The following is a 25,712-nucleotide window of genomic DNA, read 5'->3' on the forward strand; positions in this document are numbered from 1 at the left end:
AAGGGGCAAGAACATGACACCCCATCCTTATTTTCTTGTGACTTTGTCCATAGCAGGGCGATTACACAGCCGCTTGCAATAGTTTCAAATTTAATTTAATTTTTCAGAACTTATATTTAATTGAAGACTTACTGCATACACAAAAAAAATGTAATCTCAAAAGTGGTAAGGGAAAATTGAATAATTTATTGCTTTTAAGAAATTCCTTGTCTTATGATGTTAGTAAATTTTCACACTAGAAAAGTCCCTTTGTAGTTCTTATTACAGTTCAATTTTCAACTGTTTTGAATCTATTATCAGTAGTAGCTGTTTGAAGCCTTCACTGAATTTCCTAGACTTGAGTCTAGTTTTGAAAAAAAAAAATGCCACAATCACATTGTAAATTTTTATACAGTAAATTTTGGTTATATGATATTTTGTGCAAGTTGTTAAGTTCTGGCTTTATTTTCCTTGTAGACACTAATATATAGTCATAATACTAAAATCTGTGGCTAGATTGTCAAGTCTCTCAACTTAATAGAGTTGGTCCATTGTCATATCTGAATAATTTACTGCTATCTGATTGGTTGTTATAACTTCAATAAAATTGACTAATTAGAGTTTATAAATGATGTATTTTAATTGGGTCCACCCCAGAGAAAAACAACCAGTCATGTGGGACAATAAATCGGGGTTCTAAATCCCTGTTATAAAAAGACGAATTTCAATATTTTTAATAAAATTGGAAATGTGTATCAATCTGTCAAAATAAATCGCTCAACAAGTCACTGAAAATATCAATTATTATAATTTGTTTCTCCAAAAAGGGCACTTTTTCCACTATAGCCACTAGAAGCCATTTCTTCTATTTTCTTCTACTGTATCGATAATCCTGCACCATACATCTTACCAGACACCGTACATTGTCTTTTCCCCCTTAAATCTTAAGGCCGCATTTGAGAAAAATGATCGATTACGGGGGACATTGATTGCAAATAATTGAAGCAACTATTGACGGATCAAAGAATGAGGACCGTCAATTCATTTCATTGAATCAATTAATTATATATGGGACCTTTAGAATTCTGTTCAGAATAAATGTTGGAATTACAGGCAGATCCTTGGAAGCACAGGCCAAGACATCACAATTATTGAATCTATTCATAACATGATTTTTAAATGATATAATTTAATATATTACCATAGTAACTAATCTAAATAAACACCAAATACAGTTCCTACTGCATGTAAATTAGGCTGACTGTATGTCGCACTAGAAAAATTATCATGTTCTTTGTCCCAGCAAAACCTTGACGCCATCGTTAAACTCTGATTAGCTTGTTCTGTAATCACAATGGAACAAATAATCTTATATCGTTTCATGTTCAACATTTTAACCTTTTCTTTAATAAGAGTACTAAGACTCAAACATGTCTTGGCCGAGGTAGTTGGGTCGTATTCCATATCGTGAAGCTCACTTTCTAAAACATCTTGAATAATCCTTTCGATTTTCTCTTCCTGAAATTTAACGCTTGGTTCAAGTTGATAAGTATTTTCTAATTTTACTGATCGATGAGAATTCTCTTGCGAACTGGTGCTGTACCTGTCATGGTCACGACTGGACACTGATATCTTTCTGTCACGTTTAGTTATGGAGCTCACTCGAGGACGTAAAAAGGCCTGGTTAAGATTGGCATACGTTGAGATTTTCCTACTAGGTACCGGCTTAACCTCTGGTTCCTTTGTTTCTTTAACAGTATGAATAGTTCTGTCTAATTTTGGTCTGGTAGTAGAACTTGCCATCATTGCTGTTTTCACCTGCAGATAATAAACAAATCCTTTTCAAATTGTTTTACAAAATTTTGACATCAAAACTAATTCAAGATGAACAAAAATTACACTAAATAACAACATAGCTGTACAACCAGACATAACTTAACTTATTGTCTGAGTTTGACGTCTGATCATATCTTTTAGAATGTCCACATTTATGACATTGTTTAATTGACAATTTGATATTGCTGAAAAAAAGTTAAAATTTCAAAAAAAAAATTAATCACTTACGTCCATGTTGTTACTAGTAAACTACAAGAGTGACTTATTTTAGAAAAAAATATGTCTAATAGTGTTGTCTACTTATCTTACTATTTGTTTGTATTGTTAAAGTTGGAGTCCCCTCAGTGTAACATTTGACCTGTGTAAGCTAGAAGTCAATCTTGTTGAAGTTTTGAGATAATTCTGACACTGATAGTATCTTTATAATTTTGAACCCTATATTCCAATGTCAAAGATACAACTATGAAATGATGTGGAAGATTCCTTGTGATGATTTTAGCGTTCCAGTCATCTGATAGGTCAATCACTAAAATTGTTTTTTATTATTATCCAATTAGATTTGAATTTTAACTTAAAATTTTGTCTGTGAAATTTCAAAGTTAGAGAGGACCATGTCAGTTTGGACCTTATTCTGAACCATGTAAAATATGTGTTAGAAATGATGCCAGAATTGCATGGAAATATTACAAATAAAATTCTTATTTCCAATTTATTATTTTATCACACAAAGCTCAATCTGACACTCACAGTAATATTTTGTAAGTTCATATTTCAATTAAGTCAAAAATGATTGACAAAGTGCAATTCTGCTAATATTGTTGTCATACAGTAAAGTAAGAAATGTCTAATTAACCCTAGTTGGAGGTATCCACCTTTACTATTACAAGTGAGCCCCTATGAAAACTAAACACCAATACAATATAAAGTGAATTGAAGAATAGAGGGTTAAATTGTTTATTGACTCAAGAACTTCTAGTTCATTAAAAAATTACTTTAGTCTTTATATAACCCAGCTCAAATAGCTAGAGTAGGGAGTCCTACTGCAGAATATTCTTTTGATAGATTTCTCCCAACTGTTCAGAGAATATGTCCTAATCTTGATATTCATTACAATAATACTTAAGTCTTTATATCTAGTTTTTATAACCCAGGTCCAATAGATGGTAGGGTAGTCCTACTGCAGAATATTCTCATTGTAGATTTCATTCACCTGTTCAATAAGTTTCAAGTCTTACATTGAGAGTTTACCAATTCCAGACAAGTCCTGATGACGATTTAATATCTGAAACAATTTGCTTGGTTAAATACCAATTCCAGACTAGTCCTGACAAGTATTTGATATCTGAAACACATGCCGACTGCTTAAGATGAGCTGTAGTAAATTAAAATCAGGACTTTAGAGTGTACATAGTTTAAAAATTCAATGAATATTTCTATTGACAACATTTGACAAACTTTCAGAATCAAAAAACAAAATCAAATTGATGTATGAAGGTTTCTAAATAAAAGAGGGACAAGACTGTTTTTCACAGTATTCTAAAATTTTACGGCAAAGAATTTGACTATGTTATTTATGGTATAGGAGTATGTTCACCAATATAAACAGGGGGGTAATTCAAACCACTTGTTCCATGTAATACCATTATTTATGACTTTATAGTCCCTTTATATTTCAATTTATAACTTTTTTATTTGGATATATGACCTTACTGTTGACTATTAACCTATTTGAGCATAAAACTAGTTCATAATTCACCTAATAACTATATCATAATCAATAGCTAAAATCAATCAGTTTAATAGATCACTGAGCAATTCTCATACAGAGATTCTTTTTCAACTTTTGTGAACCTTTTTCATCTAAAGTTGACCCTTTTTTAGCAGAATTTCTCAACTTAAGTCAACTCTTTTTCAAATAAAGTCGTGAATGCCTTTCAAATATTTGCTTTAATGTTTTGAAATTGAACATGTAAAGAATGAATTTCTATGAAGATATATAACAGTTTTTGTTTGTATTTAATAGAGTCTATGATAAGAGAATTTCTATAAGTATTTATCTATGTAATGTAAACTAGTTAAAATCAGGTTGTTTTATTTGCCTGACAACCTGTAAACAAAGTCACAACTATTGAGGTGAATTTATCTCTATTCACAGAAGATTCTTCAGGCATTTTTTTCAAAAATAATCTTTGATGCTGTGATAAAGCTTAAAACAAGTTATAATACCACTTAAAGGGACATTCCGCTAATTTTTTTGCTCAAATTGGTGAAAATTATACACCAAAATCTAGAGAAATGTGCCCTTTAAGGTATCTGAAAGTTTTCATAAACTTTTAAATTCCAAAAATACTTAAAAATATACGTAAGGCTTTTAAGTTTGTTATCCCTTTTTGGAAGCTATTAGAAAAATACTATTCAGATTTAAGTAAAATAAATGCCTAATTGTAGAGAAATATAGTCTCCTACGCATTCTAAAGGTTTCAACTAAATATAACGAGCCATTATAAAGCCAAACACCAAAATTAGGCCAATCTGCTTAATTAACAAATATTACTCTCCATTTTTAATTAGTCCTTTTAAAACAAATTTAATTTGATCAAGAAGATACATAGATATAAATACCATATCTTAGAAATATTTTCAGGTATATTTTACGATGTTTTTTATAATGAAAGCTTTTTACAAAAGAGCGGAATACCCCTTTAAAGTGCAATTTACATAGCAAGCTTAAAATTTTTGTCTGATAGTTTAATAACAGAGTAAGAATTAAATGTTATACTGACAATAAACCAAGGTCTGGTGAGCTACAGTCTGTGCATCGTGTCCAAACCACACCCCCATTCGTCATACTTCTTGGGTTAATAAGACTATGTCATAACGCGTATTCCTGATACGATGCAGTCTGCGCATCTCTATATTTCCATTAGCTATTGTTTTGTCCATTGGACTGATGCAAATTTGTGTGGCGCTTATATCACAATAAATGCCATTGCCTCATCACCAAGACATTAGGCGTAGTAATTTAAATCAATAACGTCGTTATTTTTTGACATCATTGTATCTAATAGAAGGTCTCCAATGTAAACAATCATGTATGTAGTGCCAAATGTTGAAACATAAAGAAATAGGCCCTACTTAAATTCATACTAAAGTCTTTGTATCAAAATTATAATGTCTTGAAAACGTAAATGTAAGCAATAAACTGTTACCCTATTGCTTAATTACACTTGACTCAAGACTCATGCCACTATCCTTGTAAAATTTTACTCATTGTACACTACATGGGTTGTCTGTCTTCACGAGCCCATTCATTGCATTAATACACCTTTAACTATCATTTCAAATTCCGAAATTTCAGAAAAATGATTATCTTACCTACAAATTTAATTGTGTTATGAAAGAAAACCTTCTGAATTTACCTTAGATTCCAACAGTGACAGTGTAAGATATTTAAACTGATAAAACAATTTTGAAAAATCTGATCAAAACAAAATGAAATATGACTTTAATAATAAGAACTGATTGGTGAGTAACAAAGTTATTTATTAATAAACTGACTGGATGATAAGAAACTTTATTAATTAATTTATTATGTCCCTTGTCAACTCCACGACCATGTTTACATTCTAATGTCAATTTATATTGTCAATAAACGATCTGATAGGGTCTATGTGTCTAACACACTGGTCAATGGACATCAATAGGGTTCTTGATATGCTAAAATTTGCCAGTCATGGAAAATGAAGTTGTACTGTTGATCTGCTGTATTATAGCCAGTCATGCCTGAGTAGAGCATGTACCATTGAAGTCATATCAATAATAACTGAATGTGAGAAAACAGTAATAGAATAAAGATAACTCACCCTCTCATGATTTCAGGCCGTATCCAGTTAAACATGTTATATAGTTATTATAGATATCTCGTAAGCCCCCAGTAAATATTGATAATACATCTTCTTCTTTCTCACAGTTCATCACCTCAAAATTATTCATACTGAAAATATCAACATGACATTATAACTAACAAGATAAAAGCATGGGTGACGCCAATATAGGCTCTGAAATGCTTGGGGGAATTTCAAAAGGGAGCTAAATAATTGATTAACTTTTCAATGTACAAACTGAAAGCTAAAATCAAGCACATTTCAGGAATTAAGATTCCAGTCTGTGACTTACTTTTTTTATATTGAAAATTTGGGTTTGTCAATGCTGCGTCATTTTAGACAGTTTTACAGAGGTAATGCTTACAAGGGATTTATAGGCTCTGCTCTGTTAAAGGGCAAAAAAACACATTTTGGGGCTGGATTATGTATTTGAAAATGTAAATAGTCTTCGGATGGTCAGCTATGAAGATTATTAATGATAAGCTTGGCTGAACAATTCCTGTTTCTGAGACTAAAGTATGATTGATCAAATGGATGGTGAACATGTCCCTTAAATTCTAGTACAATTACACAGGCATCTGTTTCTATCAATAGTCGACTCTCTCTATTATAATAGTTATATATTATAATATAGAGTCGACTATTGATAGAAACAGGTGCCTGTGTACAATTGGTAGAAAAGACTTAAATTTACCTGATATTCTTTTTTTCCTCACATAAAACAGACAACATCCTTTCTTTACAACTCTGACCTCGAGAATCAACATCAATATTGATAGTTCTATTACGATGGATGTACTCCTAAAAACATTGAAATCTTTATAACATCAAGGGTATTCTTAACATAATACTTTCCGATTGACGATTAAATCTATTTAAACTTCTTGGATATTTAAATTAGGTTTGCTGATCTGTGACCAGCAAGTTCAGAGGATTTACCTCTAAAAAATCAAAAAGTCAGACTTGTTTGCTCTAAACTAATGGAATATCTCCTTGGGATATAGTAAAATATCATCAAGGGATAAAAATGCTGACGCCACAGTGCTAGTGCTTCTGAGAGTTGGTCAGGTGTCAGCATTCAACACCTACCAATCAAAGAAGCAGTCAGCTTTTCTCATCAGCCGCTTTGTTCAGATCTAGTAGGGCTGTAAGTAATAATAATATATACCTTAATATCCTCAGAATCTCCAATTAAAACTATCAATATCAATCTATTATAGAAGATAAGACGACCATTTAAACTGAGTTCATTCGTCCATTTCTTTATTAGTTTCACATATTGTGTTTTGGCTCTCATATGATCTAGATGTAACACAGCTACTGTAGTCTGTGAATCAACATTTTCCTTTTCTTTGGGAATTCTGAAGAAATCAGGCGTCAAATTATTGAAATCTTCAGTTTCTTTGGAAATATCAGAACAATCAGACGCCAAATTATTAAATTCCTCACTTATCAATGTCACGATTTCAACTACACAGGGCAAGCTCAGTGACTCTTTAATCAAATTTGAAACCTTGGCTTTCAGTGATTTCACGTCACGGACAGAAACAGTACGACTGATCAGCGAGACTTCAGGAGGTCTACTAGGGTATTGGCTTGAAACCACAATGTTGACATCTAAAGCGAAGGTAGATAACATGTTGTGAGTCAGATGTAGAGATATATGATAACCATTACATGCATCTGTAATAAAATTAGATTATAAAAACAATGAATATCAAGCCTTATTTTTTATTCTTTTATGTTAAAAATTTGTCACAGAGTGGTAAGAATTAGAATTCTACAAGGAACACACTTTATTAGTAATTTTAGATTCTTCCAAACATCCTTCATTACCATCAAAAATCAATTACATGTATGAGCCTTTTTGAAAGGCAAGACCCTGTTCCTATATGCCATTTACTTCTGATGGGGTTCAATTTCGCAAAAAAATGCCTTATGTCTTTCAAAACTAAGACTAGCAAGTCAAGACTACTGGTACCTGTAGTAATTTCTACTTCTCCTGGTTGACAGTAAATAGACTTTATAACTTCTAGTTCTTCTTCAATCTCCATTTTTCACTGCTCAAAGATTACTTCTTACTGATTGATTGGTTAATTCAATCACTATTTTTATCTGTAACATAGAGTTACTCTTTTCCTAATAAAAAGAGGGCTACAACCATATTTCACAAGATTACATATGCTAACAGCTTAGCCTCTGGAATCCCTTTTTTGAACAAAAATTATCTTTATCTACACTAAAAATTAAATTTTTCAATTTTTTGCTACCAAAATGGACTGGATTTTAGATTTTAAAAATTTCTTTTCAATCAATGATCTTTCTGGACCGGACCATTTTAAAATAAATCGCATGTAAGGCTTGAAATGAGCAGAGTTAATAGGCAAGAATAAAACAAAAAAGAATGGGGTGAATTACAGCCAAGGCTGGATTAGATAGTGTGTCAGTTGACACCCCTCAACTTTCTATTGAACTCCTTCACTTGCATCCTTTCTATCAACATCACTGCTGTGTATGCATGATTGGAAGAGCTCATTTGAAATAGGGGAGTTTTAGTTGCCTTTTCAGTACCACGACTGCCTTGCTTGCTCGATTGATTGATTACTAGGCCTAGTACACGTACAATAGCTTGAACAGGCAGGTTTCCAAAAATATAGATTCCCTCTTACAAATGTCTATCAGCACTCAAAATCAATGAGGCAGACCATACTTACTTTTCACAATAAGATAGGAAAAAATATAAATTCTTGAATATTGACAATACCCAGCAGGAATTGCGTATATTTTGTGAAATGAATTAAAGAATACTTCTGGTTTACTTTCGTTTTGTTTATAATAGCGCAATCAACCAGTCCTTTTTGGTAGCACAAAATTAAATGATATCAATTTTCGTCTGGATAACCAGATAGATGTCGAGATTTGGCGTTAAAGAACGAGATCAACGCTCCACGACGTCGCCATTTTGATTTTCATTACGAGAAGAAGGGAATTCCGTTTGAAAATAATTATATTTCATGGTTTTTCTGTACGTGAATGTAAATTTGGTTCTTGAAGGACGATGCAGAGACTTTAATGGTCCGAATGAAAAGCAATGAACATTGAAAGTGAGGGCTCTAAAGGTACTAAAATTATATTTTTGACTTTTTTTTTCATTTGTTCAAAATTGAAAATCAATCAAAATGTAGCCTATCCTTTTCACATTTGTTAAATAGACAATTGTTATTCTCTGAATGAACAATATCTTTTTTTTTACTTGTAATATTTGGGCTATTAACATAGATCGTATCGATAAGATTTTCAGCAAGCTTTGAATTTAAGTCAAGACCAGAAAGCCAAAGAGTAATTTTCTGATTTCTGTCATTTGTCAAAAATTGTAGGTTCTGAAAGTGTGATCAATGTCCTGGATGCAATACTTGGTGAAGATGAACTAACCACTACTGCAAGTGATGCTGTTGTTAATGTATTAGACGCTATATTGGAAGGTGAAAACGACCTCAATACTGACGTCAAAGACGATAAAGGTTGGTTGATTTTTTATTTTTAATGTAATAATCGTTACGGTACCTAAGTTGTCATAATCGGACCCAGGTATGCAGAAATATCTTTGCTCAATTGAACCTGATCTTCTTACCACTGACTTTATTGATGTTTTCTTTCTTTTAAGCATTCAGAATATTTTTTTTCAGGTATCAAAGTTAAAACTCCAACAAAAATAAACAAATCTCCTGTTAAAAAGACAGTTAAATCAACAGAAGTAAATACTCCTAGCCCAGATAAAAAGAAAATCAGAAAACCTGAAGGTGAGAAGATAGGAGCTTTCTTACTCTCTAATGATATGAATATTTGTAATTATTCAGAGGTTTTGATATTGAATTCAAAGTACCGGTATAGGATATTATTAGTCTAGCATATACACCAAGTAATAATAATTTTGTCGACCAAGTAACATGAAACATTGACCTGTCATATATTTTTCTAAGATTTTACAAACAGTGGTCTTTGTTGTCATTGGTCCAAAATGTCTTGTGATAATTTATGGTATTGAATTGAAATTAACTGGATTTTGATGATAAAATGAATTTCTATTTGTAGGTGTAGAGAAGATGGTAGAAGAGGATGACAAATTAAACCTGAGTTTATCAGCTGATGAAACAGATGAAATAAAACCAGTACAAGAGAATATGGAATATGATACACGCAGCGAGGCTGAAAGTTCCTTCTCAGGTTCAGATAGTATGTTATATTTTGATGTTAGATTAGATCTTAATTTTTGTTCGTAAAACTTTGTCTTGTGTCTCTGTCTTGTCTGTGCTTTTGATTTAGAAATTGAAAAAGTGGAGTTCTATAGATAGTCAATTGAAATTGGTGTTTGTATGTGTATTGCAAATTTAGTTTCTATAGATTTTTTTCCCATTCTTGTAAATAATTTTGTAGTCTTGTATTAGATACTGTTTATGTTATTGGTTATGAATATCAAGTGTAAATAGTGTTCCAGTCATTTATTAGAATCTTCCTCACATTTGCTTTTACTATCTATATCATATGTTTGAATGAGCTCATTTGTCTCTGAAGGGTGGATTTGTTTAACATGTTCACAAATGAATATTTTAGTGTTTTAAGTTGTGTTGTCCATTTTAAGAGTGAATATATAAATGTACTAATAGAGACATCTTTTATTAAAATGACATCTTATTGACTTATTTGACCTGACTTGCATGCACAGTAAAATTAACAACCCTATTTCTTATATTAACATGTCTTTCTTTCTCTAGATGATGAAGGTGGAAAGAAAAGACGTAGAAAACGTAAATCGTCTGATCAACGTGATATTTCACCAATACAGTGGGATCAAACTAGTAACCATAGTGATGATGATTCTAGACGTATGTAATTTATAATCATATTTCTCACAGTGATAAAAATTAAGCTACGTTAAACGAAAAGTTATCAAAATATTATTTGAAATTTATCAAGATAACTGAATCTTGATGTCCATTGATTACAACTATAGTTTGTAATTACTGCAAGACTGACAGTCGTTTACATGTTAGTGAATTGCTTACTGTTGGTAGCTATTCTAAGAACACAATGCTGTTGTTCATATTGTGTGTGGTATGATTCATTATTGATACAGATAATCAGTAGAAGAAAACAATCCTTGAAGCTGCTCTCATGCATATACACAAGTGATTAGTATAACAGATATGATGAAATAGAAATATTAAAACAAAACTTGAATCTTGTTGTTACTCAGAGTTTCATGCTATGCGAAATTCAAACAACTAACCTATTTTCAGTTTGTGTGCCTATTTGATAAAAATACATATTTTGATTGTAGGAGCTAGATCTAAGATAAAGTATGTGTTTCGAAACGCCTGCTATTTTCTAATCAAGAGTAATAATCATGAGAATGTGGCCCTGGCTAAAGCTAAAGGGGTGTGGTCAACGCCACCCCAAAATGAAGCCAGACTGAATCAAGCTTTTAGGGTGAGTATCTAATCAAATCCTGAAAATTTGTTTTGCACTCACATTGTGATTGCTTTCGTTGACATAAACCTGATTTTTCGCATTACTGTTTACTTTACATCAGCTGTCATCGTTGTTCTTTGTTACATGTACTTTGCGCTAAAATCCAAACTGGGTGTAGTTTAATTATAGTATATCTGCTCTATATTATAGGAATATGATAATGTTATTCTGATATTTTCTGTCAAAGAAAGTGGAAGGTTTCAAGGTAGGTAAAAGATTTATTATAAAATATCAATTCTCTCAATGAAGTCACTTATTATGATAAGAAAAAGAATTATATTTGAACTCTTCCTTTAATACAAGTAAGCCATGCAATTAAATGATGTTATTTTTAAATATTTTTGAATGCATCATTGGCTCTATTATCTATAGCTGTCTGTTATTTTGTTTGTGGGTAAAGGCAACAATCAACTAGCTTTACAAATCTGGCTCTACTCAGCCTCTGAGATGTGATATACAGATGTTGTATCATCACAGATAGGCCTGTTTTAACATTCATACTTCATAAATCTGAAGAACTAGGTAGGGCTAGATTTGTTTGCCTGGCAATCAACCTGACTAACAGTAGGTGTAAGGTAATTTCAAGACTTGCCAGTTGATTAGATAACCATTTGCTCACTTTCTTCATAATACAAAACTTCTATCTACAACCAGGGTTTGCTAGAGTGTCAGAAGAAGCTACAAAAGATCATCCACCAATACGCTGGGTTTTACCACCTGGTATGTCAGCTAGAGCCTTGAGCGGTGTCTTTAAATTAGACTGGATTACTAGGTATGTAGCTTTTATTCTTGTGGATTGTCTTATATATAGTCAGAGAACCTCCACCTGTTACTAAGGAATTTAAACCCTATTCCTTTTGTCTTGTTTCTTGAAACCTAAGTGCATGACCTAGATGCCTTACATGTATCATATACATTTTTTTGTTGTTGAATTAGTGATATTGTTATTTTTCAGACATGATTTATCATTTACTAAAGTAAATCATCTTCACAATCCATGGAATGATAATTTACCTGTCAAGATAGGAAGAGATGGACAGGTAATGTGATTAGCTTTTATTTTTTAGCAAAACTCCTCTTTTCTGACTGATTTTTAGGACATCTTCACAATATTATGAACCTGGCCTAACACCTTGACTTATAATTGCACTTTTCTTGTATCTTGTAAGTTAGTGAATACAGTCAATACTTTGTGCCTATAATTACTGGTAAAAACCTCTGATTGTGTTTTCACTAGTGTATAATCCAATCAAATTGCTGCTGCAGGCAGAAATCATCCCAATCTTCATAATATTTCAGGAAGAGGTTCATTAATTTTAACTCCCAAAGTGTGGTCACTTATTGTACTATTACTTAGTTTGTCTACTGGATAGTGACTTGCTGTAGTGTGATTGCACCATATTTGTTTTTAATTCACCCATTTTCATCACTGCATTATCACAGATCATTGTCTACTTTTCAGGAAATAGAACCAACATGTGGAGAAACTTTATGTCGCTTGTTTCCTGCCGATGATAATATAGATCTTATCGCCATCGCGAAGAAAATAGTCAAATCTGGAAAACGTACTGTACATCACCCAGAGAAAACGAGAGAAAAATTTCAAACAACCCGTCGAGGGGGAGGATCAGCTGGAGTATTTAATAGGTTAGGAATTATTACTGTGTTTGGTGAAATTGATGTTCACGGACGAGGATTGACCTAGCGTCAGAATTCTTGGTTAATATTTGCTGATTATCTCAAAATCAAATATCAAATGAACCACTGTCTTTCCTCAAGAAAGGCCAGGTTTTGTTCAATGAACATTCATGAAACTTATTACTTAAGTTCACAAAGGTTTCCAATCATAATGAAACTTATAAAATCATAGTTTTAAAATGGTGGTAAGTATGTAGACTTGATCATCCAAACTAAAATAGTCCAGATTATCAGGTTGTATTATAATTTTTCCGAGGGTGTTTCAGGCCCAGAATCAAGTTTTTAACAGACTTAATTCTCTCAACATTGAGTTCAAGTGTTTAAAATTCATTAAAAAAACTTTGAAAATATCACTAAGTGTTGCCATAGTGATGTTTCAAAATGGAAACGAGCTAAAAATAGACTTTTGTGAAGTTAAGTCATCCATCCAGGACTTCAAACAAATCCATTGCCAAATGAAGATTTTGCCAAATTTTGGACTAAAATCGTACATTTGTGCCAGTCCACCAACCATCATGTAAAGTACTTGCTTCCCAGGAGTAGTGTCAATCGATTCCACACAAAATCATGAACTATTCCCAAATTCTCGACAAATCATGAACTGATTTCTTATCATTAATGTGAATATGAAATGAACTTTCACTAAAACCACAAAAACGGCAAATCTAAAAGTTCCAAATTTGGACTAAAAAGAATAAAAAGTGTTAAAATATCATTTGGACTTGCAAATCTAAGAGAGGACTAAAGTTCATTATTATTTGAACTAGTTCAGGGACTAAAACATAGTTCTTTTGGACAGAGGTTTGTGGCAGGGTTTTATATTGTGTTTAAGGGACTAATGTTCAGGTAGTGTTTTTACTCTGAACATAATTTGGGGACTTGAATCATGATTTGGGATTATTATTGTGTTAATGTGTGACTGCCTTTAAAGGATTATTCCTGTTGAATGCAGAACAAAACCTGTTATACTGGTATGTGTTTCTTTTCATCTTGCAAATACCTTCATAATGCCTTAGGAAAAGCATCACATAAGTTACAAAGTATGAAATTAAATTGAGGTTATTTTTTACAAATTACAAACTAATATCTTCTATGCTAATTGCATCTAAACAAATTACAAACCAGAGATCAAAAATTACAAACCAGACATCAAAAATTACAAACTAGTCAACAAATTACAAACAAGTCAACAAATTACAAACTAATCAACAAATTACAATCTAGTCAACAAATTACAAACTAGTGTCCCACGTACAAATTACAAACTAGTTTCCCACATACAAAATACAAACTACATTATAATTAGAATCTAATGTGCAACATCCATACAAAACTAGTGTTCAATCAACTAATACTGTCTCACATGCTAATTAAAAACTAATTTTGCACAAAAAATTGCAAACTAGTGTCCAGTGTATAATTCCATATGCCTATTACAAACAAGTGTGCTACATGCAATTTAAAAACTGATATTTCGCTAACAAATTTAAAAACTAGTGTCCCACATACAAAAACTGAAATCCTAATAAATTTACAAACTAGTATCCCACATACAAACTAGTGTCCCACATACAAACTAGTGTTTCACATACAAACAAGTGTTCCACATTCAAATTACAAACTAGTGTTCCATGTAGTGTCTTACATGCCAATTACAAACTAGTGTTCCATATACAAACTAGTGTTCCACATGCCAATTACAAACTAGTGTTCCATATACAAACTAGTGTTCCACATGCCAATTACAAACTAGTGTTCCACATGCCAATTACAAACTAGTGTTCCACATGCAAATAACATTCTGGTGTTCCACATTTAAATAACATTCTAGTGTTCCACATGCAAATTACAAACTGAAATCCTAAAAAATGTGTAAACTAATGTCCCATATACAAACGAGTGTCCCATATACTATTTACAAACGAGTGTCCCACATACAAACTAATGTCGTCCCAACAAATTACAAAGTGGTGAAAAATATAAAGTGACAAAACAGAGAACAAATAACATGCTTGTGAACAAATCTAATGTCTTGCATGCAAATTACAAACCCATCTCCCTCATTCAGATTACAAAGTAGTGTCCAATAAATAGATAGGAGCAATGAAAAGGTAAAAAAATCACATAAAATTGTCATGGTTGATTATTATGCGTGTGTGTTAAATTATAAATTGAAAAATAAAGAAACAATGGCTACTATCAGATGTATATATCCAGCACATTCTTAGCTCGACAGGAGCTTTATTATCAGTGGGGTTACTTCTTATGTCAGTGCTCTTGTAACACAGTTGTAAGTCAGCTTTTAACCCTTACCATTATCTAGGCAGTGGAGAAAGGAACAGTCGATAGAATTTAGTCGTCATTTGGACTTTGAGTATAATTCTCTCCTCGTACTATTTCACTATTGAAAAGATAACAAAGCGTTGATACATGAGGGATAAGAGTCTTTTTTTTAGCTTTTATAGATTCCTAATCTTCTAATTCCCCCTTTTCAGACGCAGACCTGGTGGCCGTGATGATTTTTATGATAGACCTCGTAAACGAATGAGGAATGATTTTGACAGAGATGGTAGGTTTCACTTCTGACTCCAAGAGATAAAAATTTGTTCCTTTTCCTAGGTCAGGTGTTCACATTATGGTTAGACTTCTGTTCTCACATTATGCAGTGTAAAATACCTACAGGATATGGAGCAGAGATAGTTCATAATGCAGGTTGAAAAAGCACCTTGTCATTTGAATTGGAAATAATTGTAAGGCAATATTGCTGCTTAAGCTTCAACCAGAAATGGGAAAAAGAAGCAGGTAAACTGGTGATCTGTAAAATTCTGATTGATATGAACTCAAATTTAAGATGATGCATTGTCGTAAGCCACTCTTTTTAAAAGCATTTCTAACAATTTTTGTGTGTCTGTTGACAGGTGGTGGTTTTAGAAGAATGGATAGGTGAGTTAATATTGCTAGCAGGAAATTTACAGAAACGCTTAGCATTAAAAGCTATGCTATGGTTAATTGGTTTATAGGCAAAGTATGGTGAACTATCGATAAGCCTAGAAATGAATCATGTCTGTGTCATGTTCGAACCTTTATTCGCACTTATTTACTATTACCAATTTGAAATTAACCTAGCACTAGGGTTCAGAACACAAATTTGCAAATTTCTTTTATATTTTCAAAATAAACATATGTATAATATTCATATTTTGACGAAACTTGGTGTGAGTGTTCGTTATCAACCAAGGATAAACCCTATCGAAAATAAGAAAAAATCGAAAAAATATTTAGTATCAGTTATTGCCAATGTTCTTGAAAACGCTTTCAAATTTTAGCTCTTTAACACTAAAAGGCATGATTCTTGCCAGATTTTGACAAAACTTGGTTTTATTATTCAGTACTGCACTGAAGGTGGAATTTTCACGAGCTAAAAATTGAACAGTTTTCAAGAACAAGGGCAATAACTCATACTCAATATTATTCAGTATCGCCCTAAAGAGTTCAAAAGATGTGTATGACTGAAGGTTGAATATTTCATACTGGTGATTGTTACTGTACTGCTAAATATTTCATTCAAAATCAAAGCTATCAAAGGCCTTGCCTGGCAAGCTATTTTTAAATATTAAACATTATTTTTTTTTAGAGGTGGACCAAGAAACTTTAATCCTCCTGGAGTGAGAAGAGAAACCTTTTTAAATGGAGTAAGTTATGATTTCATACTAATACTTGTATCATGTGCTCGAATAAGAACTGCTGACTCTAAGCCTTCGCTGGGTGGGAGTCGCTCGACAGTAAGTTGAGAGGGTGGCAGATAGATTAAAACGAGTTGACAAAGATTAAATCTTAATTATTGTCCTTGGTTATGATTTAAACTTGAATGAATAATAGACTTAAAGTTAATCTGCATTTCATTTGTCACTGTGCTGGCAAAACATTTCCTCGTTACTCACCTGGTGTTTGCTCGTTCTCATTGTCGAATAGGTGCAGAAAAATAGGAAGTAAAACTCCACTTTATTATACGCCCACATCTCTCTATGTGGACGAATATTGTCAGTACCCCTGTCCGTCTGTCCATCAACATTTGCTTGTAAACGCTCTAAAAACTAGATTTTTTGATGGAATCAAATGAAATTCGGTATGTGTATACATATTCATAAAACGAAGATCAAGTTGGAATTTGAGCTATTTTCGACCGTTAAATGCAGAGTTATTGCCCTTGCTCCTAAGTCTTGAATATTTACAATCCACATGCCATGGTGGGTGTATATGGATGTGGTCCACTATCTTTTGTATTCCATTTAAGATATATTATTATGTTTGATTTCAGTCATACAGTGATTATATGAGAGAGTTTGGTAAATTTCACCCCCCACCTATGCCACCATTTGGACCTCCAGTAAGTATATTTTCTTGAATAGAGCTCACTTTGTGCACAGTCTCATCATAGAGAGTTAAACTCCATTTCCAAAACTAGGCTTTTGATGAGCTCTTAACTAAAACTACTCTTATTACTTTTCAAAATTAAATTCCAATTTCTGATGCTCTTACAATTCAATAAAAGACTTACAATGGATTCAGATGTTCTTTTCAGATCCTTTAGTGTCATTTAAGGGTAGAGATCACATTAACCAACACAATATGATTTGCCTCTTATATTCTGATATTTTTAACACTATATTTTATAAAATATTTTGATAAGGAATTTGAAAGAAGGATGTTTCATTCTGCTTATTTATTTCAATCGTTATTAATGATTATTTTTAGCCTCCTGGATATTTTGAAGCACCACAAGTTTATCCAACCTATAACAGAAATCCTCGAGAATTTTTAATGAGACCTGATTATCCCACACCTCAACCGGAATCCACAAAAAGATCCATGAAACAGGTATATTAAACCTACATCAACCCAGAAAAGTTATACATCATTTTGTCTTGTGAAGATGCAAGTTGCAAATGATTATATGAAACTTAGATTGCTATTTGGTGGTTCAACTTGCCTTCTATTAAGTAAATAACCATTTCAAGGCATGTACACCAACAACAGGTACCTCGTGAATGCTCTACTGATGCATCGTGAAATTTGATTTTGTCCTAGTTTTTTCAAGGTCACAATATCTCCAGCCAGTTTCTTCAAGGTGAAGCTTTGCATTTAATGGTGGATCAGTTTATGAAGAGTAGAAAGTAGGACCAGAAAAGTATCATTTCAATTCTTTTTTCAGTATGAGCGAGATGTTGATGATTTTCTACGTCGTACATCACATAGATCCAGTAGCAGACGTCGTGATAGAGACAGTGATCGTGATAGCGGTAGAGAGAGGGGTCGGGATCGGGACAGAGAAAAGGACAGACATCGTGACAGACGTGACAGAGATAGGTCACGTGACAGGCGATAGATGATTGAATGGTTATATTTGGGATCAAATTTTATAATGAATGTTATAGTAGAGCAATGATATTTTTGCACATCTGAGAACAATTTCAAAACTCAAACAAGAGAAGTGTAGTTTTTTGAGGTACAATCTATATGCCGAGGCTATTGTCAGTTTATTATCAATTAAACTACCTCAAAATACCAGGGGCTTTATTCTGAATGATGTAACTTTAAGTAGTCAAGTCATCTGATTGGTCCATCACTAAATTACTGTATTTATTAAGACCTAGCCACGTATTCTCGAAACGATTTTAATGCTAAGATGTCCTAGTTCTTTATATTGTAACAAAGTTTCTAGGATGTTCTAATGCTAATATTGTTTCGATAATACGTAGTGTGGATTTTATCTGAGTAAGGTTTTGAGGATAGGGAGCCAAGTGTTTGTCTTGTTTTTAAGCGTTCCCAGAGATGCATAAAAATCATTGCTCGATATTAGATTGTAGTATATTTTGTTGCACACCTTGTTTTAATCGTATCACTGCCTTGTACGACTTCAAATGGTATAAAATTTTGTCATAACTTCTAAGATACATCAACTTAAGAAAGAAACCGCCATTTTTACAAGAATGACATCTTAGGTACATGATTCTGTCTACTAGCTAAAAACAGCCATTTTTTTTTACAAGATGATATCTTAGGTACATAATAATTCTGTCTACCAGCTAGAAACAGCCATTTTTTTTTAAAAGAATGACATCTAAAGTACTTAAGATTCTGTCTACCAGCTGGTCCTTGGCCAAGCCTCTTGGCATTATCTGTAACTATTCATAGCTAGGTGGCTTAGTATTTATTACACTGCCTTTAATAGGCCATTTAATTTACTACTTGACTCTTACAAATATGATTTTGTCCTGCAAATGAACTTTCTTGTCTAAACTTTTAACCACAAGGGCAAGTAACATTTAAGTAGCTTGACACATATTGAAGATGCTTAAGTAGGGAACACAAAGGAATGTATGAATTATTGCTGTATGAGTATGATAGATTTATAGATTGACTGGAATTTAAATCTATCAACTGGTAAAGCAAATATTTATTAGATCATATCCCATCATTTCATCACTAGTCATCTTTCATAATTTGCATAAAGCTTGCATTTCTGGACATAGAGAACTGCCATTGCATAGATATTACAACTTGTAAGTTTGGAAAAAGTGAATGTTTAGATTAATTGAGACATAGAATATAACTGTTTTATATATTTTAGTTTAATATTGTATAGTGCTTTTTTCCATCCTCACAATTTTTTAAAATTATTTCACTTTTGATATTGTGTTTTGAAAAAGTTTTTTGACGTCTTTCTCTCACCTTATGGCATTTTAATGGCTCTGAACTGCTGTATATATTTAATGTTACATCAATCAAAATATATTTCATTAAGCCCTATATCTTTGTAGATTGATAATCAGACATTTTTTTCAAATGAAAACAACAACTGGGAAAATGACATTTACAGAAAAGATTACCTTGATATACTTGATCAAATCTAACCTTAAATCTCTTGATACTGCCACATTTATATACATAGAACCTTCTTATCTCTGTGCAGTGTATACAGTGGTGGAGCCAAAGGGGCCCTTGCAGCCCCGAAAGCAAGTTTTTGGGGCAAAAATCTCATAACTAGGTTAGAATTTGGGCAATCTCAGATTGGATGTAAACCTGGCTCCGCCACTGAGTTTATAGTATGATTTAAATCATGAACACGAATAGTCCATATTATTTTCAGGTAATTCAAGTAGTAATGACCACAGTATAAGAGAGCTTTAAACAGTTTAAATTACATTAATGATAATGGTAATAAACTATTTATTCTACCTAAATATAAAATGGACTGCTTGTGTTTAAGCATACAAAACTATGTGTTGTTCTTACATAGAAATAATTGATTCTGGTAACTTCAGTCATGCGTGTAGTTTATGCTTTGAATCTTACTTGTACACCAAGGACTTGAATCGAATTGACCTCCCAACCCCATCCTGTGTACCAGTATATTATGTCTATAATGCTTTGTATTTTATCATTTTGAAATGAAAGATTGTTTTCAGTCCATCATGTAAATAAACTCATACTAAATATTACTTCTGTTTTATCTGTTGAATTTTGAAGATGTAGGGTCAGTGGAAGACAAGCATGCAAGATACAGAGGCTTAACGTGCCATTGCTGCCTGATCGTTTAAACCCCTTTCCCTTTTCATATGAGTAGATTGCTTCTGACATATTGACCTCAGTCTTGAAATCCCTGGTTCCCAACCTGGGGCGTTTTCACCTTCGGGGGTATGGCCAACTGGTTAAGAGAAGAATTTGAGTTGAGAGATCACCTCACATCATCACATGCTAAAAATGTGGATGAAACAAATTTTTTGGGGTGTGAAAGGTCCACGTGATTGCTCCAGGGGTGTGAAAGCTGAAATCGGTTTGGAACCATGTTTAAATAATTGCAATGATACCCAAATACCACATAGCAATTCGACTGAAACTTCGTCAAACATCGTTAGTTTCTGTGAGTTAAACATTGGTAACTAGCAGCTAGCACTAGTTACAAGTGGATACGAATGGCCACGTCTGAATCATTAATGCCTAAATATCAATTAGCATTGTTATTCCTCTCCCAATTAGCGTTTGGTTAATCTAATGAAATCTCATGTCAAATAGAGTCTGGTTAATCTTATATAACTCATAGATATCCCAATGTCAAATAGCGTCTGGATAATCAGTAAGCTACAATGATATCCCAATGTCAAATAGCTTCTGGTTAATCAGTAAGCTACAATGATATCCCAATGTCAAACAGCTTCTGGTTAATCAGTACGCAATGATATCTCATGTCAAATAGAGACTTGTTAATCAACGAAATGATATCCCAATCTAGCGTCGGGTTTATCAGTACACAATGATATTCCAATGTCAACTAGCTTCTGGTTAATCAGTATAATGATATTCCACTGAAAAATAGCGTCTGGTTAATCAGTGCAATGATATTCTAATGTCAAATAGCGTCTGGTTAATCAGTGTAATTATATCCCAATGTCAAATAGCTTCTGGTTAATCAGTAAGCAATGATATCTCATGTCAAATAGAGACTTGTTAATCAACGAAATGATATCCCAATCTAGCGTCGGGTTTATCAGTACATAATGATTTTCCAATGTCAAATAGCGTCTGGTTAATCAGTGTAATGATATTCTAATGTCATATAGCGTCTGGTTAGTCATAGTCAACGGTGCATTGTTATTCCCAATGAGATATATATATATAGGATTGATTATTACAATGTCAAATAATAGCGTCCGAATCCCAATGTCAACTAGCGTCTGGTTAATCAGTAGTTATATGAAATACTAGTTTATTCGAGTCTATTGTAGATGACGTCACTAAATTAAAACGAGGCTTATCTTTGACCTGGAAAAAACTAGAGCAAATCCAACCGGAAGGGTCGACGAAGGAAGCGGTAGAAAATCGTGTTATTTTAATAAAATTAACACTAAATCAAAGCAGAAACAATGGACGCTTCTTACGAAGAAAGAGATCGAAGCCATCATCACATCAAACGTGATAGGTTTGTATTTTTTCCGCAAATATTGAAGCAAAGTTGATCGCGTCCCATCCACCCGGCTTCAGCGTGTTAAAGTTGGACATTAGAAAATGGCGTCAAGACAAAGACATTTTGGTTTAAAATTTTTTTCTCTTCATTTGAATTTTCTAGGAGCGAGTGAATCTAAATTGGCTTCCCTATTCTTGTGATCGTGCATGAAAATTATAATCTGCAGCCCAAATTCTTGGAGTAGATTTTGCGAAAGGCGAAATATTTAAATCAGAATCTGAAAAAAAAGTTGAAGAAGAAGTGTAATTTAATTTTTATTCTTTCATGCCTTTCATTCAGATCCAGGTCTAGATCAAGATCTCCAGTAAGACGTGACAGAGATCGTTCCTCAAGATCGAAATCACCAGAACGTCGACGAATTAACAATGTATCTTCAAACAAAATCATCATCAGAAATATTCCATATGAAACTCCATGGCAGGAGTTGAAAGATCTGTTTAGGAAAGAAGGTAACATTATGATTATAATTATATGTCAATATGCAACATTTTCCCTGTTTTGGGAGCTAAAAGTTATGCAAGCTGGGAAAGGCCGTCTTAGATTTGTTCGAACCAGGATCATATTGTCACGTTGACTTACAATAATTTCAAGTTGTTGTGTGTTAAAAGTTGAAATAAAACTTCTTAGTCATGATCTGTGTTGTTGTTAATAATCTAATAATGATTTTTATTATATTTTACAGTGGGTCATGTTGTCTATGTAGAATTATTTAAGGGACCAGATGGAAGACCCAATGGCATGGGGTAAGTAACATGTAAATTCTTTTGATATCAAATTTAATGAAAATGATAATTACTAATTCTTGCAATAATGTCTTCCAGTTTCCAAGGGTTTTTTATCAAGAAATACATAAATGTTTATTTTATAGGGTCATGGAGTTCCGAGATCGAGAAACGGCCAGAACAGCTTTAGAGAAAATGAACAAACATGTCTTGATGGGAAGATCTCTTATATTAAGAGAGGTGGGTAGTTCTCTTGTTCATCTGTTACACATCATCTGATTGATTAAATCAGTAGAATTAGGATTCTTCAGTTATTGTTAAATCAATTGAAAAAGATTCCAAACAGGTGTCTTATAAATACGGAGGCTATTTGTATGCCTGATACTTATGAACTATGAAGGCCAGAAAATTTTACTGAATCTTTTGATGGCAATTTTGGATAGTAGTGAAAACCAAATTTTTTGCTTTGGTGATAAAAGATATTTGTGTGTCTAATACATATATGAAGACCAAACCAAGCCAACGGAAATCCAAACAACTAAGTTTTTAGGAAATTTACACATTTTTATCTTATTTTACAGGAGAGAGACAGTGACAAGAGATATTACAACCAGGGACCAGGAGCTGCAGGACCAGGCCCAATGAGTGGAGGAGGACCTCCTATGGGTCATGGAGGACCAGGGCCTATGGGTGGGCCAGGACCAATGGGAGGACCAGGGCCGATGGGGGGTGGAGGTATGGGTATGAGTGGTAGTATGATGGGAGGTGGAGGTAACTCAGCTTCCGGTATCAGCCCACAACTTCTACAACAGCTTGGTATTGATGGTCCTGTAACCAACTCTGTTTTTGTGGCCAATGTAAGTAGTTTTAGCTAACTCTTTTATTTTAGTGTTACTGATGTTTCACACGAATTGGTTGTCTGGAGATTTAATAAGAGCTTAGACTGAGATTTTACATTATTCAACTTATATATAGCTGCAGCTTTATGGAACAACAATCACTGGTTAAAGTTTTATGTAACGTTTCGATTTGTTTCCCCCATCGTCCTCAAGCCTGAGACAAATCTCTTGAGAACTCCTTAAATGATATCCAAATAGTAAAACTTAGTAATTGATAACACTCTATTTTTTTGTGCTAAGTAAGCACTACAAATTTGAATTGATATTTCAGTTGGATTATAAAGTAACTTGGCAGAAATTGAAGGATGTATTCCGACTAGCTGGTAACGTAGTAAAGACTGAGATTAAAGTTGGTAAAGATGGTAAAAGCCGAGGAATGGGAACAGTTTTATTTGATACTTCTATTGAAGCTGTTCAAGCAGTCTGTATCCTTATTAATATAACAATTCACAGGAAATTTAATATTTCTAAAATTAGGTGGTCAATAATAACTGTCAAAGGACAGATATAGAATTGGCAAAGTAAAGAATGGTGCACCAATTAAAACATAAATATAAGTGAGCATTCAGAGCATTAGAGCAATCATATCATTCAAAATGTGATTATAGAGTCTGTATTCAGAGCAAACTTATCATTTGTAGAAGTATTTGTCGTGAGATACCAGGATAAATATTCATGATTGTGATAGTGGTGAGCAAGTTGTTAATAAAAGCTGTAAAGATTTAAGTTATTAGATTACTATATGGTATCCCACTATTATGAAATATTGAAGTATTTGTCCCTAACTGTATATTTAGCTATGTTTAATGGACAGTCACTATTTGACCGAGTAATGTCAGTGAAGATTGATAATTTAGATACTGAACGAGGACCACCACCTCCTAAATTACCATGTAAGTATACTTTTACTAGTTAATAAAAACTAAGTTTTTAAATAAAAACTTAGTATTTATCAATTAAACTAAGTAATTATTCATAAAATTAAGTAATTATTTAAGTTATTTAAAGTATTTTTCAATGATTGCTGACAGATTCAAATTTTATGGTTATTCTAAGAGGAAATATTCCCTTAAGCATTGATTTGAAAAATTTATATTTCTTTTTTGTAGCTGGGTTAAAGTCAATTGGAATGGGCCTAGGTTCTGGTGGTGTTCCATTACAGAATATTAACCAAGGTAGAGTTGTCTTTCCTTTATTTCAAGTCAACATATGTGGAGAATGCAATTTGTTAGTTGTACATATTATGCAATTTGATTTAATTTTCACAGGGTTGGTTTAATTTGGAATAAGCTTACTAAAGAAATGTTACTGACAAACGCATATTTATGGTGCATACGCTTGTGGTTCGGTATTTGATAAGTCAGGAGAGATTTTCATTAGGAGCAATGGCTCGCAGCATTGTATTGATCTATATTGTTTGTCCATTTCAGGTTTCAACAGTGGGGGACCAATAGGTGGGGGGTCAGGATTAGGATCTGGTATGGGAGGGGGTAGTATGTCTGGGGGTGGAATGGGAGGAGGAATGGGTATGGGATCAGGATTAGGTGGCATGGGAGGAGGTTTAGGCGGCAGTATGGGTGGTAATTATGGGATGGATTCGGGTGGAATGGGAGGAATGCCTGGTATGAGTTTAGGCATGGATAGTGGTATGGGATCTGGAATGTCAGGAATGGGTATGTCTGGAATGGGGGGCATGCCCGGTATGGGAAGTGCAATGTCTAATGCTCCCCTTGGGGGAATGTCAAGTGGAATGGGTGTTGGATTAGGAAGTGGAATGTCTGGTGGTATGGGTTCTGGGATGGGAATGGGATCTGCTGGGATGGGAAGATCTAGTAATCTCCCTATGTCTGGAAGTGGGATGGGATTGAGTTCTGGTGGGATGGGACTAGGGGGAGGTGACTCCTACAGTAATATGGGAGGTAGTATGGGTAGCGATAGAGGAATGGGTATGATGGATAACCGTGGTTCAGGTCGTATGGATAATTATGGTGACCGTGATCGTGGACGACGAAATGATAGAGAAGATCGTCCATCAGGTAGTCTGGCTGAAAAGGGATTTACAACTAAACCAGACAATGCTACTGTTGTCGTTAAAAATGTAAGTCAAACTAAGCTTTTGACATATGACTGACAGTGTGTT

The 25,712-nt window shown here is 33.3% G+C and overlaps 4 protein-coding genes across 4 annotated transcripts; 2 read left to right on the forward strand and 2 right to left on the reverse strand.

Moving 5' to 3' along the window:
• Window positions 1-1,191: 1,191 nt before the first annotated feature.
• LOTGIDRAFT_88259 (hypothetical protein) lies at window positions 1,192-1,608 on the reverse strand (the record flags this gene model as incomplete). The annotated part of the gene is made up of 1 exon (XM_009045840.1): window positions 1,192-1,608. A coding segment is annotated over one exon (417 nt), but the record flags the coding sequence as incomplete, so codon positions are not given.
• Window positions 1,609-6,864: 5,256 nt separating this feature from the next.
• On the reverse strand, window positions 6,865-7,020 carry LOTGIDRAFT_99835 (hypothetical protein; the record flags this gene model as incomplete). Its single annotated transcript, XM_009045841.1, has 1 exon — window positions 6,865-7,020. A coding segment is annotated over one exon (156 nt), but the record flags the coding sequence as incomplete, so codon positions are not given.
• Window positions 7,021-8,666: 1,646 nt separating this feature from the next.
• On the forward strand, window positions 8,667-15,463 carry LOTGIDRAFT_228083 (hypothetical protein). Its single transcript, XM_009045842.1, has 11 exons — window positions 8,667-8,818; window positions 9,077-9,220; window positions 9,386-9,499; window positions 9,792-9,932; window positions 10,472-10,582; window positions 11,038-11,186; window positions 11,379-11,433; window positions 11,883-12,000; window positions 12,184-12,268; window positions 12,691-13,897; window positions 15,422-15,463. The coding sequence occupies exons 1-10, from the start codon at window positions 8,791-8,793 to the stop codon at window positions 12,931-12,933; spliced, it is 1,188 nt and encodes a 395-aa protein (XP_009044090.1). The 5' UTR covers window positions 8,667-8,790; the 3' UTR covers window positions 12,934-13,897; window positions 15,422-15,463.
• A 6,864-nt stretch (window positions 15,464-22,327) lies between these two features.
• Window positions 22,328-24,851, forward strand: LOTGIDRAFT_103237 (hypothetical protein; the record flags this gene model as incomplete). Its single annotated transcript, XM_009045843.1, has 7 exons — window positions 22,328-22,400; window positions 22,634-22,694; window positions 22,820-22,917; window positions 23,328-23,530; window positions 23,844-23,997; window positions 24,370-24,465; window positions 24,682-24,851. Coding segments are annotated over 7 exons (855 nt in total), but the record flags the coding sequence as incomplete, so codon positions are not given.
• Window positions 24,852-25,712: the final 861 nt, after the last annotated feature.

The sequence above is a fragment of the Lottia gigantea genome, assembly GCF_000327385.1.
Source record: "Lottia gigantea unplaced genomic scaffold LOTGIsca_1, whole genome shotgun sequence".
NCBI classification, from domain to species: Eukaryota; Metazoa; Mollusca; class Gastropoda; family Lottiidae; genus Lottia; species Lottia gigantea.